The 17752-nt window shown below is 39.4% G+C and overlaps 1 protein-coding gene across 1 annotated transcript in view; it reads right to left on the bottom strand.

Annotated features, from left to right (window-relative positions):
* The window catches only part of KDM4C (lysine demethylase 4C), a 430799-nt gene that overhangs the window by 67254 nt on the left and 345793 nt on the right, over window positions 1–17752 (bottom strand). The window contains 1 exon segment of the mRNA XM_017857354.1: window positions 2408–2593. Within this exon segment, the coding sequence (XP_017712843.1) occupies window positions 2408–2593 (186 nt within the window).

Here is a 17752-nt window from a genome sequence, read left to right on the forward strand (position 1 = left end):
AGCCAGGATGGTCTCGATCTCCTGACCTCGTGATCCGCCCGTCTCGGCCTCCCAAAGTGCTGGGATTACAGGCTTGAGCCACCGCGCCCGGCCAATCACAATGTTCTTAACCAAAGTTGCCAGATTCTATAAATTCCTTCTGCTTAGTTCCCAAACACTTTGGGGAGGAATCCATACTTGAAGTCTCATGGAAGAAGAATGGATAAGAAACAGCTACTAGAAATATACTTCAGAAATACAGTGCTAATAGTGCTTTCCCCAGAAAATGTAGCAAAGGCAATTTATGAACACGAAAATGTTTCTGTCATCAGGAAAAGCTGCCTCATGTAATGTTATAAATTACATGATGTTTTCCCCAGTCTTTACAAAGTGTACCAAGCTGAAAGTGGATCTGTAGGAGATAGTAGTTTCTAAATCACCTCAAAGTCAAATATTTTCTTTTTCATCATCATTTAGGAAACACATTAGTAACCTAAACCTGACTGAACCACACACCAGAGTTAAGAGGAATGAGTCCTGATTAAACACCTGGATCTCTAATAGCAACTTCAATATAATCATCAGTGACCACAGGACTTTGGAAAATTAAAATGGTAATGCATGATCCCAAGCAAAGCTTCAGATGAACACCTCTAGCGCCATTTGAGGTTTGGAATTCACCAAATAATAGAGTATGAGCTAAAAAGGCATTTACATTCCAGCACCTGCCACTCATTATCTGCATCTATTTGGGCAAGGAATTAAACTTCTCTGAACTTAGGTTTCTTATCCTCAAAACAGGAAAAACACTACTCACGTGGCCCAGTTCACATAAGATTGTAGCACCAGCAGCAGCAGCAGTAGAAGTAGTAGTAGCAATACAACTTTCATTTTTTGAGTGCTTACTCTGTGCTGTGAACTGAAAACAACATGGTGAGGTGGGATACCATGTTTTACAGATGACGAAGCTGAGGCTCAGAAATAAGAACCTGCACAGGGTTGCACAGTCTGTTACTGGCAGAATCTAAGTGTCAACACCAACTACTCTGACTTCAGAGGTCATAAACTTGTTCACATCTCAAAATGCATTCATATACATTATCTAATGAGGTAATCCTGTTGACTGCACACAGTCATGTAATGTGTTATTACTATATTTTTTTAAAAGTTGCTAAAATGTATTTTCTACTGGATACATAATACTATTCTTAGCAAAAGGACATCAACTCAAGAAACTATGGAAAAGCCATGAATGAATATGCAACTTGGAACCTGAAACAATGAAAAAATAAGACAAATAAAATAGATGTGACAGTTGGTGACATCATTTTGTACATTTGTGCATTCACTTACATCCGCACAGAGCCCCAGTCCACAAACATCAAATATCTCTCAAGATGTCAATGGAAATTGCTGAAAGCATTACAAAGAGCTGGGAGATTTGTTGTGTGTGACTCCACAAGCCAATGCTGATGACTTGGCAGGCCGCTCACAAGAGGTTATTAGGGACATAGGACAAGCATGTTAGGCTGCTAATAGCCTGTGGCCAAGTCTCTCAGGGAAAACAAAGTGCGGCAAGTTAGCAGAGCTGAGCATCTAGACAATGCTTTAGCCTCCTATTTGGTAGCCAAAAACAATTATGGTGAACTGGAAAGCTAACAAAGACATACCAACTATCCCTACACTGGCATATTTCTAAGTGTTTAAACCAGAGGAAAGGTTTCATTCTCCAAGGACAGGTCAACGGAAACATGGCTGAATTCATGTTATTTGGTTGCAAACACTTTTCCCAGAAATAAGCTCAAAAAAAGTTGTTCTCTATATTTCTCCTCTACTTTCCTATTTTTTTCCATGAGACTATCCTCACTCCTTCCAGAGCCCCAGGCTGTCCCTCACATATGCCATCTCAGGCAGCAAAGTCCCAACAGCTCCTGGCTATCCTACCTCTTCCTTTACTATGCTGCTGCTCTTTGTTTCTTCTAAAAGAGATAAAATAACATCCCAAGACCACAGTGTACAGTTTCATAGACTGTTCACTACATAATCTCAGGTGGTGATCCCCTTGCAGAAATGATTTCACTCTCATCCTGGATATGGGCAGTGCACAATGTGTACAACCAAACTCAGCAGCCCTGTGTACAGATCCAACACCAGAACAGGCATGAAGAGTTTTCTGCATTCATCTGTTCATTCACTCATTCAACTCATACAGATTTATTGTGTCTAGTGTGCACCAGACACTTGACAGGTCCTAGGCAAACACCAGTAAATAATAGTGTGCAATCCCCACCCTCGAGGAACTCATGGTCTAGACATGTCAACAATGAGTAATATTACAGAATAAAGCACGTTATGTCTGGGAGGTAGTCTAAAACAGGAGAAAATCCAGACGCGGTCCTAGCACTGAGGAAGGGAGGGCACGTCTTACCACATTGGGGTTGACCTTATGTCGAAAGCATGTAATGTTCACCACATAAGGCCAATCGTCAGGCTCCATCAGTACCCCAGCAGCATGGGCACAAGTGACATGGAAGGAGGCTGGGCAGCGACCATAGGAACACTGGATGCAGGCTCCAGAGACCCTCTTAACCCGGTGTCTGCAGAAGATGCATTTCTGGAAGGTTAAAACAGAGAAGAACATCAATTCATGTTCTGTAACCCAGTCAGTTCCCACAATTTACAGAACAATAGCTACTAGAAAAGAAAAAAAAAAAAGAAAAAACTGATTACATCAAGAAGTCCTGACCCTCCAGGGGCCCTAGTGGTGAGAGCATCTGTGGCAATGTAATCTACTTACTTTAAAAGAAGCACACTGCTATGGTCACAAACTACCAGACATATGTTTAACTATTTCTTGTAGCAAGGAAAGCCAAACACTTCTGCCTACTTCATACTCCCGTAGGCACAGAGCTCAGGAAAAGACCCCAGAAGTGCTCCTATAGATAATCCATGAATGCTGAAGCTACTTCTGTTTTACCCTCCTGTATTGCAGGTCTTTCTGTGCAACAAGAAGTACAATATGGGTTTGGAGGACAGGTCATTCTTTCATAAATTAGATGTGGTCTTCAAAAACACCCAAACAGCATAGGGGCAAGTTAGGTTTTCCAAAGACAAGGAAATGTAAAGTGTTAAATGGTCAAATGTGGAAACTAGTGTTTAATAATCCAAATCTGAACTCTTCGTGACTGACAAAAAAAGTATGTCTCCCAAAGTGAGAAAACTGAAAATCACCCCAAAGGGCATAATTTGGTTGAATATCTATAGCTGATGATGCCTGCAGAAGAGAAGATGAAAATGAAAACAGCAATAATGATTACCACAATTCAAAAAGTAAATTGCATACAATTAGCCCTAAACATTATCAGTACATTTGTTATGAGAGATAGAGAAAAAACAGCTTCACTAAATGTAAGTTGTGAACTAATACTCGAGGGTTAGGAAAAACTGGTTGTAGAAAAACACAGGGTCAGCTCTGGAAAGCAGAAGAAACAATGATCAAAAGCTCAAATTTTCATTCCGAAGAGTAAAAAAGGTCTGAAATCTGATCAGATGTTGGTGCTCTTCTTTTATAGGTAGATTTTCTTTCCTGGGACAATAAAGGTACTTAAACTCAAACCCTTTTAAAAACTAATATTTTATCAGAGACTTGCAAGAACCAATGTGCATTTAACTACTAACTCTTCATGTCCTCACATCTGATCAGTGACTTAATCTTTTAGATTCTGTCTCTTAATCTTACCCTGATCTCTCCCTACCATCCATACCAACTGCCACTGCCTCCGTCCATGGTGTCTTGCCCAGCATCGTAATGGATTCCCAACGTGTATCTCCATCCTTTATTTCATTCTATCTCCATTTGTCTTCCCCAAAGCTGCCAGAGTGATTCTTTACAACATGAATCTCATGTCACCACCACTGCAGTTAATATCCTTCATATAATTAAAGGTTTCTCTTTATCTCCAAGTCATTCCAAAAAAAAAGGAAAAGCATTAGGTGGAAGAGCAAAGCTTATAAAAGGCCCTTTTATGGTCTAAGTGTTACTTCTCACTAGTACCCATAAGGAGCCTACACGTTAAGTACTTATGTGATTTCCTTATACATCGAGATTCGATGTATAATCAAGCATTTTTAAGTGGAGATTGAGGATACAGCTTAGCTGATTAAAAAATCACACACAGCTGGGCGCGGTGGCGCATGCTTGCAATCCCAGCACTTTGGGAGGCCAAGGCAGGCAGATCACGAGGTCGGGAGATCGAGATCATCCTGGCTAACACGGTGAAACCCCATCTCTACTAAAAATACAAAACAAAACAAAAAAAGAAATTAGCCAGGTGTGGTGGCGGGTGCCTATAGTCCCAGCTACTCGGGAGGCTGAGGCAGGAGAATGGCGTGAACCCGGGAGGCGGAGCTTGCCGTGAGGGGAGATCGTGCCACTGCACTCAGCCTGGGCGACAGAGAAAGACTCTATCTCAATGAAAATAAAATAAATAAATAAATAAATAAAATAAAAATAAAAAATCACACACATGTATATATACACACAAATACACAGAGAGAACCATAAAACTAAAAAGACATCATAATCTGCCTAAGAGCATGATTTAATATTCTATCATGGTATCTCTTAGAAATCCATGCTATCAGTTTCATTACATTGTTCATAATTTTAGTATTTTGGTATCTTTTGTCAGTTCCAATTACTTGAAATGTGATGGCAGATACAAAAGCAAAAACTCCTATTAGGAGCCCTAGGTGTTTTCAATCTTTTAAGAGTCTAATTATACAACATAGAGGTCAGTGTTTGAATAAGTTAAGATATTGATAGGTATATAAAAGGTGAAATTATGTCTTATTTTCCTAATTAAATAAGATCTTTTAAGAGTAGGACAGAATGTTGTGACTTAGCTAATTAAAGTATTGGTATCTCCCAACCTCCATCACCATTAACTTCCTCACCAAAGGAGTAACAAGACAGATTACACTTAAGCCCAGAGAGGATTCAATCCTTGGAATCTAAGGAGGGACTTGCCCTATTCCAGGAGGACCAGAAGTGGTGAATTCTAAGGACAGAACCACAGTTTCCTTAGAAAGTCAACCTAACAGTAAACTGTTACAACTCAATGCTTTGCAAGATGTTTATTCAGAGTTGAGAAGACTTAAACATCACATAGGTTCTTGCAGAGACAGAGAACCCCATAAAACCTATGAGGGGAGCCATTGTGAATGCATCCTGTAAGACAGTTACCATAGTATTTCAGACCCCCGTTTTCATTTGCTTGTTGCTAAAATGGTTTTTTTCCCACCCTGGCAGAAAAATCTCTGGAATTTGATGCCTACAGATACCTGGGCTACAGAACGGAATCTAGTAGGTTTAAGACATCTATGTGCACTTAAGAATGTTACAAGGAAATACGTGCTATGAAAGAAGTGAACAAACTGCTGCCTGGCACTAGAATAATATGAACAGGCATGGTACAATGAATGAATCATGCCTGGGGACAACAGAGGGAAGAAAGCTTTAAGAAAAAAAAAGACGAACTGGATCAAGGTGGTACACTCAATCCCTGCTACCATCTATCCAGGCCCAACCCCTACATAACTATGTAGGAAAAAGGATGAAGCCAAAACAGCACTGACAAATAAGAGACAGTGCCATCAGAGGACCAGAAAATTTATGGAATTCCTAGATCATGGGAAACAGGTGGAATTAAACCAACAGAGAAACCAAAGAAGATAAGAACTAATGCAAAATAAGTGTTTGGCAAAGAATATCCTTTAGGCAAAGGATACCAAAGGAATAAGAATAATTCTCAGCCTCAAAGCCTCAGAGCCACCCCCAAACCAGGTATCCATAATAAAAAAAGAAAAACAAGAAAAAAGGAAAAAAAAAAGGAAGAATCAATAATTAAAAGAAGCAGAAACCCTGGGTCAACATGAGGTAATTTTTAAATTTTAAAAACAGTGCCACTTAGAATGTTTTTAACATGATGTTTCTAAAGATCTTTAGGCTGGGAGTGGTGGCTCATAATCACCTATAATCCCAGTACTTTGGGAGGCTGAGGCAGGTGGATCACCTGAGGTCAGGAGTTCAAGATCAGCCTGGCCAACATGGCAAAACCCTGTCTCTACTAAAAATACAAAAATTAGCCAGGCATTGTGGTGAGCACCTGTAATCCCAGCTACTCAGGCAGCTGAGGCAGGAGAATCACTTGAAGCCAGGAGGCAGAGGTTGCAGTGAGCTGACATCACAGCACTGCACTCCAGTCTGCGTGACAGAGTGAGACTCTGTCTCAAGAAAAGGAAAAAAAAAATCTTTATGCATACTAAGATTTGGTAAACACTGCTGTAGGATAGGTGGGCTAGTTAACGTTTTCTCTATCCCTAGCCTACTGAGAAACTGACAATTCTTTGTAAATTTTATATTAGAGACAGGGTTTTGCCATGCCGCCCAGGCTGGATTTCAAAATCCTGAGCTCAAACAATTTGCCTGCTTCGGCCTTCCAAAGTGTTGGGATTACAGGCATGAGCCATCACGCCCAGCCTTGATTTTGCCTTCAGAATAAAGCCATGAGAATTACTAGAAAACCAAAGTAAATAATATGCCAGGGCAGAGCTCCTGTCTCATCTGAGAGTCAAGGCTAGAGAGGGAAGTAGAAAAAAAACCTTGAATCAACCCCAAACTCAAGATAAATGGAGTTTCTGTATAAAAATATATATTAAAATAAAATTGAAAAATAAAATAATAAAATTAAAAAATAAAATTGAAAAAACTGAAAATTGAAAAGTGTATGTTCTGTAGGGAGGGGAGTGAAAGAAGGTTAGAGAGCACTGGATTCCAGGGAGCTGCTCACCCAGCCAAAAGCTGTTAGTGGGTATCTCTGAAAGGACAGTTCTGGCAAGGCTGATGTCAAGAAGAGAAGTGGCTCTGTTCTGCCCCAAGGTTCTAGTACATCTGGGTGGGGCCACTGAATTTGCATTTTTAACAAGTTTCCAGTGATATTGATGCTGCTGATCCACAGCTTACACTTTGAGAACCATGAGGTTACAGGGTTAAAAAGTGAAAAGGTGTCACTCATGCTGACAGCTTCTAGTATAAGGGAGTTAAGGAAGCGCAATGATTTTTTTTCACCTATTCTTCAGTGTCAAGGGCTGAGAGAATCCTCAGGCCAGTGTGATTTATAGAGCACTGTACTTTCTTGGGGGACTGGATTTCCATACTTATTCCAGTGGTATAGGCCATTAAGGCTACTAATGGATTGCAGAAGTAATGAAGTATCTGGCAATGAGGCTTTGTGTATCATTAGATTTCCTTCAGCATCCAGCTTGCCAAAGGGCATCAAGAAATGATGAGCTGTGAAGGAGCTGGAGGTTCAAAGCACATCTCCTTCCCCTTTTTCCTATTGATATGATTTCTGACATTATTTTGTTGTTTTTTTGCCAGTTTTATGATTCTTTTTTCTTACACAAATAGGCAGGTAATTCCAAAACAGGTGTGAATGCTTTTTAATTGTTGTTTTGTGATCAAGTCACAGGCTAATGATAATGATACATTAGCTAATTTCTTTTCCTTTTGCCCCCTAAAGACACTTTTTCTAAGTACCACACAGCAAGTTAACATTCCCAGCTCAAACAGGCAACAATGTTTGGCTCAACAGACATCACTATTGCTGCAGGCAAGTCAAAGGATTGAGACTAAAACCTTCAGTTTGCTCCAAGTCCTTAAATACAGGATTCGTAATAGAATCCTTTGATTTTTAACCCTACCTGTAAGACTTACGTTCTGCTCATTAGTATTCGTTAAGTCAATCACTCATGTGTCAATACTGGCTAGCACTGGGGGAAGTCTGAGTTCTACAGTAAGGAGGATAGTCTAGCCACAATAAAATGCAGAATGGAACAACTGCCATTTGAGAGTGAGATTCAGAAGGAGAAGAGAGAGTAGATTAATAAAGAGAAATCAATTTATCTGGTCAGCTAAAGAGTGGCTGGGGAAGGAAGAAAATGGAGGATATTGAAAAGCAAGGTCCCCAGTGCACTGACACCACAGGGTTTGGGCTGTTTTGTGAGAGGCAGCAATTAATATGCAGCCTCATCCACATATGAATGATATGATAAAACAAATCCTGTTTACTTGGGCAACTGATCATAACATGGTAAGTCCTCTGTCTCTCTTCCCAAAAAAAGTTATTTCTTATGCACTCCGAGTTCAGAGCATTAAAATAAATGGCTCATAATGCCAAGAGTGTTGAATTAAATCCTTATCATAAATAAGGTATAAGAAGCCATTTATCTCACGGCTTTTTGTTTGGTAAGATTCACCCTGCAAAAGGTGAGAAAGCTAAGAAAAGTCAAGTAGCGGGGAAAGGCCAGTGGGATGAGCTCAGTTGGGCCAAGAGACAGAGCTAAAAAAATGGACAGAGTTGGCCAGGGATCAGATATAAGGTTACATGTATTCACAATAAGGCTAATGAGTCACTGTTGGCACTGAGAAAATGTTAAATAAAAATCACAAAAGAATTCCAGAACTTGAAAGGCCAAGGCAGTTCAGACACAAACCGACAAATTAACAAATGACTTGTGAAAAGTACTACGCCAACAGCACAGTCATATTTTGTTTTATTTTGGATCAACAGATACATCACAAGGAAGATCAAGTATGAATCCTTTCGGAAGCACCTTTTAAGCCAAGTAGCAGAACACTGACTGTACACATAAACAGCCACTAACTATATGACTGTTCCCTTAATGCATATAATGTATTATTTCACTCTTTCAGCCATTTCAATACTTACTAAATATCTTCTATGTACGATCATTTTGCAAAATGCAAAGGTAGAAAAATGAAAAAGATATACAATCCTTGTATTTAAGGAGCTTGATTTGGTATAAAAAATAGCTATAACAAAAGTTTTACAACCATAATCACAATAGGAAAGATAAAGTACTGACAGATTTAAGAGACGATTGGACTGGCAGGGCAAGGCGAAGCAGCATGTGAGCCTCACTGGGTTACCTACCCCCACCCAGCCCTCAAACCATTCTACTGAGCAGATATAGAAGAGGGGCAGGAGAGAGGATGAACTTCATGACAGCTACCTGAGGGGCACTAAATACAGGACAAGGAAGCAGGTATGACTCTACTTTCATGACTCAGGTCATGGAGGAGCCCATGATGTGGCAGGAGAGTGTAGGCAACTCGCCTGTGTACCACTCTGAACTGAAGGCCAAGAGTCACCGAGACCAGACACAGCTGGATGAGTATCCTGATGGCTCCCAAGAACTCATAATAAAGCAAAAACAGGGTTTCTCTCAAAGTTTTCTGTAATTAATTTCTTGGAGTTTAGATGCTGTGTGCAGTGCGTCGGCACCAGGTCAGCTGCTGCACTGGAGGGTTACTGGCAGACATGCTGCACGCGGGCTGAGTCTGCAGCCGCAGGGACCCAGGGCCCGCCTCATGGCTCACAGAAGCTACCCAGCAGGGTTTTAAAGGACTAAGAAAGCCATAAAGAAGAGGCAGACTGTGAGCTTACCCTGAAGGACTAGCTGGCTTCAGCCACTGCATGTAGGAGTGGGATGAAGATGGAGGAAAAACATTCTAGATGGAAGTAACAAAGCTCAGAAGGAAAAAAAAAAACACATGAGCAAAACAGAGTGAGGAAGTATGAGCACAGCCAAGGGATGGCAGGCTGAAAAGGTGGGATACTGAAAGGCCTTGGACTGTACTCTGGCACAAGCTTCACTTGCCCAGGTGAGAGACTCACTATTGCTTATTAGTAGCAGCTAATTTTTAGGTGGAAATTAGGACTACCATTTTATTACAATTCTCTGAGTGGCTCTGGGTTAAGCCTCAGGCAATCAAGCAATTCTACAGACCAGACAACCCAGAAAATCAGCATCATCTTTAGCTGGAAATGCCTGTTGGTCAGGCATGTCTCTTTGCCCATCTTTTGTTCCTTTAGAGTGGGACAAATTCTAACCTGCCTTTTTATTAAAGGCACCTGTCACAGTATACAAGCTAAGTATCTGGGGAGTACCTCGACCAATTGCCATACTCCTCTAGTCTCCCAAATAGGGAGTATGTAGTACTTCCTAGTTGTCTGTCTGTGAATTCAGACAGACCTGGTTGGGAACTCTAGCCTGGCACAGGAATAAGGATAAGTCACCGAAACTGCAAAATTAACATGGCCCAAACAGACAGAAGTGAATGGGTGAGAAGGTTGTGGGTGAAACAGGCCAGTCTCTGGATGCTTTCCCTAGAGCAAGGGAAAAGCATCCAGAGACTGGCCTGGATGCTTTTCTCTGGCCCTTTCCCTAGAGCCCTCTTAGCAGAAAATAGTGCTTCCCCTCTGCACTTAACTACCTGTGCTGTGCAGAAAACGCACACATAAAAGCAGCATTTACAAAGAAATTAAATATTAAAGGCAACAAAACAATCTCAAGTTGAAAGCAGCACTTCGCTGATAGCATACAGCAGCATTTGCTGATGAATCACAAAATAAGCAATGTTATGTATGCTGAAAAAAATCGATCACTTACCATTTTTACTTCTCTCATAGCCTGTTTGGGTTCTATCCTTTATTTCAAATTTAAAGGGCAAAAGGGGCACACAATGATAGCATATAGAGAGCTTTATTCTGAATACTTATTAAGTGCCACTAAACATCTTTCAGCTGACAGGTGGGGAAAGAAAGCCTCCTAAACCACAAAATAGGTGTTATCTAAGTACTTCTGTATTTGCATTTTTATTTCTTTTTATGTTCCTATTAAAGAGCATCTATTTCCTAAAGGAAATTTCATTATTTGAGATTACTGTTTACAGAAATCCTTACTCTCATTGGATAAAGCATTTATTAGTTGAACTCAGAATTACTGAATTATTTGGTTAACAAAAGTCACTCTGTCCTTTCTGATACAACTGTACCCTGCTAGAGTCACTGATGTATATGCTCTCTACCCTATAAAAATCTACCCAGATTGGTTTAATTACTTATTACTTAGAAGAATTTCTTAACTCTATTCAACTTACCTAGTTTTAGATCTCTCTGAATTCATGTTGGAAACCATAATATTTTAATGATTGAATTCACATTAGCTAAATTAAAGGACACACAATTTTCCCATATGGCACAATTTAGGAAGCCTGGCTTACAAGCTCTCTATTGCTCCAAGAACAAGCAAAAAAAAAAAAATCTGTATTTATTATGAATATCAGGTATGCTTTTCTATTGGCATTACGGAAGCAAAGACTAGTACACATTTTCTATTTATTTCTGGCCTTGGACCTGAAGGCCTAAAGGTATCTGAGAAAAAACAACAACAACAGGATACATCAAAGATAAGAACTAATTATCCTTAGCAATATTTGTTCTTGGGCACTGCAAATATCCAACAGCATGAAAGGCTGCAGTTGTGGTTTGCTGACATTTTTTCAGAGAGGAGTGTATAGTTCCTTAAATCTCTGTTTCATGTATATTTATTGAAATACATTCATTTATGAGGACCGGGGTGGAACAGTAAAGATATCTCTGATTCATGGATGTGCAATAAAGAAATTGTGTCCCACAAGTGAGTTTCAAGCACCTTCATCCTGTCCAACTTCCCCTAGGCATTTTTTAACAGTTTAGATGAACCTTTGTAGACATTCCTGCTATATATACTTACCTTGGTTACAGTGGTTGGGAAAAGGAACAATAAAAGATCTCATCATTTTCTTTGATAACTACACAAGCTGCTATGCTGGGGTATTCTTCCTTTTCTGAACACTAGAAGCTATCCCAAGGCCCCCGAGTGCATCTGACCCTTATTAGAAACTGTCAACCATGAATTGTTCTGTCTGTGACCTGCCACAACCTCTTTGCCTCTTGTCTTTCAATTATGCTATCAGCAGCCCACATTGAGGAAATTTATGATTGAGTTGAAATACCCACACACTGTGTCTCCAAATAAAACTGAGGAAGCAGTGATGAAAAGCTATAAAGTCAATGCAGTGCAGACATGTCCCGGGTGACCTTTCAGAGGAAGCGCCTTTTCAGGGGAGACAACTGCGGCCGTGAGAAGAGTTAACTCAGTATATGGTTCCTCTGTAAGGACACAGGCTGTCCAGTCCAGAGCCCATCCCTTCTCCTGTAGCCCCCAAACACCACCTTCCTCTACGTTAAGGATCTGAGATGGTTGCTACAGGAGAAAAATCATGCAGCAGGAGTTTGTGGATTTGTCTTCTGATGAGATAAATGTGGGGTTTCCAATCTTAAGTGGCCCTTAAGGTCACTCAGAAATTCCTTTTACCTTTCCCAACTTAAGGAATGGACAAAAGGTAGTAAAACAGGCTCTGTTAAAGCCTGAATCCTAACCCTGCCACCATATGGCTTTGCACTGTATTACTCATCAGGATACTGCTTCTAGATTATCCGGGCCGACTTCCTTTGAGGACAAGTAAATGGTCAATATTTTTGCAGTGATCTATTTGTGATTAGAACAATGGGTCACTTCTCCAAGCTTAGTTGCTTCACTGGATAGGTAAAGATGGTAACAGCACCTATTCCTCATGAAGCTGCCCTTAAAAAAATAGCATACATAAGAGGTTTAGTACAGTACCTGATACACAGTAAAAGGTAAATAATGCTGCTGCCCTTATCCTTCAATAAATCTGTTTTAAAACATTACTTCTCTTCAATCAGAACTAAAGTCCTCACATTCTAAAGACAGTCGTGCCTCTTCCTTCACCTAGATAATACCAGTCATGGGGCATGAAATTCCTCAACTTCCCTCCCCCCTCTACCTTCAGATCCACAGATGGTTTCAAAATATTTATGCTTATAATTACTTAGACATTATACAACTAAGTACATCTTCTTACTTAATGCATTAATAGATTGCTGCAGTACAAATTAATTTTTATAATATTTTAATAACCATACTTCAATATAATTGTTTCCGCTGTAATCCTGTGTATTTTAAATACTTAAAAGTATTTTTCTGAGAAGAGGTCCATACGCTTTACCAAAAACTGCCAAAGGAGTCCAAGACACAAACATAAAAAAACCCAGATGAAGAACAATCAAAAATGCTGACCATCCAATGCCAAATGAGAAGCGTGGATTATAAGTTACATGAATACAGTAACAATAAACATGTACATATGCGAGCAGAGATAAAATGAATAAGCAAAACTGAAGAACATCATGGTGTAATTAGGGGAAGCTTGAGTTTTCCTTTCTCTTTTTTCGTGTTGTTATTTTACTATTTTTATAATAATAATGAAAAAAGATGGAGCATAAACCCTGATTATCTTTAGAGCTGTTTTATTTGTCATATTGTTTCAGACTCAAAACTGGCAGATTCACTCTCACAATGAATCAACAACACAATGCTCTACCCTTCATTTTCCTGTGTTTCTTGTTAGTCATTAACAGATCCTCAAAAGAGGGGTGGCCATAACAGAGGAGTAAGGTAAATGCAAACATGCACACTGTCTTCATGGAAGTCACACCACTCCATCTACATTACCTACAATGTTTTTTTTTCTGTCATGAAAAATTGGATGACTGACTCCAAACAGATATTGGACAAGCCCAGCAATTAACTCTTTAGCCAAAGAGTGAGAACATTAACTTTTAAAAGTTCATTTCAATTAAAAGTAAATATTTTGTGCATGCTAGGCCACACTTTACTTATTCTTGGCATGACTTTTATAATGCACTTTCCCTTCTCCCTCTATTTCTTAACGGAATTTCCTCAATAATTAAAAATTCCATTTCTATGAGGTCTCTTCAAACAGAACAGTCAATTACCCAAGCAGATGTGTGCAAGAACACGTTCATACTCTAAAAGACATGTACCGCTTATGTTCTGGCTCACTGGCAATCATAAAACTAAAGTGTGGTCTTCTATAATCTCCAGGACTTTTTTGAAAGACGAAGATTACCCAGTCCATCCTGGAATTCCTATACCTCCGTTTCTCTACAGGTGCCTATGGATCAATAGGAAGCCCATGGAAGAAACGCCCAGCAAGCTTCACGGCAGTGAAAGACAAAGTGTTTCTAAGTGTAAGTACATATATATTTTAGTGCTTCAACTGTGAGGCCAAAGTGGTAGTTTTCAATGATAAATTATGAAGAGAAACATCTTTCTCTGGAATCCTATCCAAACAACCCTGGTCAGATTAATGCAAAATGAGGACAGAGAAAGAAGAGTTCAAGGCCTCTAGTTTTTTGTAATAATGGTAACACTTGGGGTTCATGATAACGCTCACTGCCATCAAAGCAGATTTTCAGGCTAACTCAATACCCTCACCCCCACCTGGCAGAGTAAAGGAGAGTGCATGGGAATCCCAGCTCTCCCACTAAGATGCCGGTTACCATGTCCCTCTGAGCCTCAGGTTCCACGGCTGTACTTTAGAGGATTACTGTGGTCATCAATGGAATAATGGATACAGAAGTACTCTCTAAACAAAAAAAAGGCATCACAAACACAGTCATTCCTACTATTTTCTTTTAAAAATGAAGAAGAAGAAGAAAAAAGAAACAGCAGAATGTAATAATACCTCAGTTCTTTTCAGTTTGCCAACACAAAAGGCCAAAGAGCTTGGGTATAAGATCCACAACACAATGTACTAATACATCAGCTCTTTTGCCAATGCAAAAGGCAAAAGAGCTTGGGTATAAGATCCACATGGGACAAAAAAAAAAAAAAAAATCAGATCACCCCAGTTATCAGGGGTGTATATATGAAAAAAGGACAAAAAGTAAGTGATGTTAAACAAATAACACTTCAGGAAACAGTACAGAGAAGCATGTGCTGAGCCCAGGGTCTGAGACCTGTGTCAGGACAAGCATCACCAACTCTTCTCCCTTCTTCTCGACCTAATCTCTACCAGGTTCCCTGGTCAGGCCTGCCTCAGCACCATGTGACTTTTCCTGCCCATGTCTTCCCAGTCTCAGGCTGATGTGTTCGTTCTTCAGCCCTTGCTTCCCATTTTCATGGCAAGTGTGATGGCCAAGGCTTAACTCAATATTCTCAGTCTATGTTTCTCAGATTTATTTTTGCGGAGAGAAAAAAAAAAACACTTGTCAGATTCAGGGTTTTCAGCCAGGACTTTGAAGTATTTTGTTTTTGTAGCCATCTTTAGTAAATTATTTTTTATAAATACATTCACTAAAATCACATATCTATCTAACTCTTAACAAAAGATAAGAAACTAGACATCTGTGCCCAAAATATATTTCTTAAAGTATAGGGAATGTGTATTTCTGCCATTTCCTAGAGGAAAAAACTCTTTGTTTAAATGATTTTAAGTATAAAGTGTTTCAGTGAAAAAAAATTCTATAGTAGCAGAGTGGAAAAATTATTGTATTCTATTACTAGACTTGTGTAATGTTCGTCGAAATCTTTTTTTTTCTTTTATTGCCTATGTTTATCCAGTATGCCAAAATCTTCCACATGGTTTTCACCTCTCTCCCAAGTGAATTCAGACCTCCACTCTGGACTTGTACTGGCTTAAAGCCATTCATATGACAGTGACAAAAGAAGTTTCCACTGAAAACCATTCGAGAGCCTCGAAAGAAAGAGTCACCTGGTCAGGTTCATTTGAAGTATTCATGAACTCAACAGAAGATCAGATTAAAATAGAGCCCCAAGCAATGGAGGTTTTGGGGGTTTTTCCTCAAATCTTAGGCTTTATAATGGTGTTTTCACAACATGGCCCACCTGCCCATAAAATGCTTCCATGCTCCACCAGTATTAATAGTTTCACTTGCAAACTTACATAATGGACATGAATAGGATGTTCAATTCATTCTTCCCCTTGCAAGAAAAGTACAGTTCTCAGTAGTCACATACGAGAATTGTAACAATGGATTGATATTCTGGTGTGTACCTATTTTTGAAAGTGACGGCTGGACACACTGGACAAATCACAGGCAACATATATTCTTACAATGTGAGTCAAAGATAAACATGCCTAGAAAACTATACCTGTTGAGGGAAGGAGGAGACACCACACATCTAACAGACATGTAGAAATAGTGTTATGGTTTTGACTATTCTGCAATTCTGAATCTCCTATGGGGAGGTCAATTATAAACACAAGCAGTCCATTCCAAACTCATTCCTTCATTTGACCACACCAGGCACTAATGAAAAGGAAGCTTAACCCTTCTGAAAACATTTTAAACCCGACCAAATTAAAAGTAGCACCAGAGGGATTATTATTATTTGTTTTTTAGCAAGAACCCACAAGCAATTTACTTGACTAGAGGAAAAAGTGCAAAGAAATCCTTTATCACAAAATAGCTTCTTGAATCTTCCTACCAATAAATCTCCCATCCCTCCAAGAATGCCTATCTTCCCTGCTGATAACAAGCTGTGGAGATAAATATTTTATTTTTTTCTACAAAACCCCAAATGATGTTTTCAAATAAAATAAAATAAATCCACTACAAGCTACTGTCAAAAATGGTCCTAGAAGAGGTAAATGTCATTTTAAAGGCTGTGTGTTAAAATATTTAGGAGAAAGAATCTGCTTGTCAAGTTCCAACAGGAAGCTCTGAAGAGGTTATAAGTGCATCTATCAAATTTTCATCTACCTTAAGGCTGCCCTACTGAGGAAACCACAGAAAGCCTGGTCCTGTGTAATGAGGGAGCTGGAAGGGCTAGGGGTTTCAAGCATTGGACAGCAACAAGGTCACAATCAAGCACAAAGATAAGGCTTGGGGGATTCTGCAGTGGTTCCCCAGGGAAGATGCACTGGCATGGGTAGGCAGGCAGCTGCATTCTGCTTTAAGCCACAGTTCAAGCTTAGGAATGGAACCCAGCTGATGGTCATTCGAAATCCCTCATGAGAACTCTGACCTCTCATGCCAAATCTAGCAAAGTAGCATCCACCAAATCTGAGCAAAAGAAAGACCCAGCCAGCAAAATACGGCAAGGTTTTGTTTTTTTTTTTTTTTTTTTTTTTTTTTTGCTTTTTTGTTGTTGTTGTTCTTTAAGTCTAATTTAAAGTGCTTCCATAACCCCACCCTTTGGGAATTATATGCAGTGACTTTTTTTTAACAAGGAAAATTTGGTTTTAAGGAGCTTATGGGAACATTTAACTTGGACTGGAAAGGTTATTTGCTCGGTGTTAGGCTAAAAGCCAAAATCCACTTTTAACCAGAGATGATTTTCATATTATACCTCACAAGAGTATTGTGTCATGTGAGCAGGCTGCAGCGATAAGCAGTGAAGTGAAGTTAGGACTTCCCCCAAAGACTCATTAAAATGTATTAAGCAGAAAAACTCAGAAAATCCAAAAGGAACCCGTCTATACTATCTCAGAAACAGTAAAAATGCTTTCCAACTTATTATTTCCTTTGCTCTGCCTCCCTACAAATACCACTAAGTCAATACTCCGAAGAACTCGATCCTGCTGCAAAAGAAGATGAAAATGCCTCAAAGTTGTGTGCCACTATGACGCTCTGTATATAATTTTTCCTTAAATGTGCTATGGAGGAACATATGATGACTTCAAGTGACCACAAAAAATAAGAAGAAGAAGAAACCTGTGAAGATTCTACAATTTGCTTTTTTTGCACTATTCAACCCGCAAAATAAAACATGGTAAATTAGAAACATTTACCTAGGAAACATGACACTTTCCAATTTTGGTTTTTATAATTCCAAATTTTAGCAGCTCCAATATTTTCTTTTCCTTCCTGTTTTGGTTTTAACTCATCTCGATTTTTTTCCTCAATTCTTGAAAATTTTCCCCACCACTTCAATTTTAAAAGTAATGATT

This window comes from Rhinopithecus bieti, unplaced genomic scaffold (genome assembly GCF_001698545.2).
Source record: "Rhinopithecus bieti isolate Rb0 unplaced genomic scaffold, ASM169854v2 scaffold_42039, whole genome shotgun sequence".
NCBI lineage: Eukaryota > Metazoa > Chordata > Mammalia > Primates > Cercopithecidae > Rhinopithecus > Rhinopithecus bieti.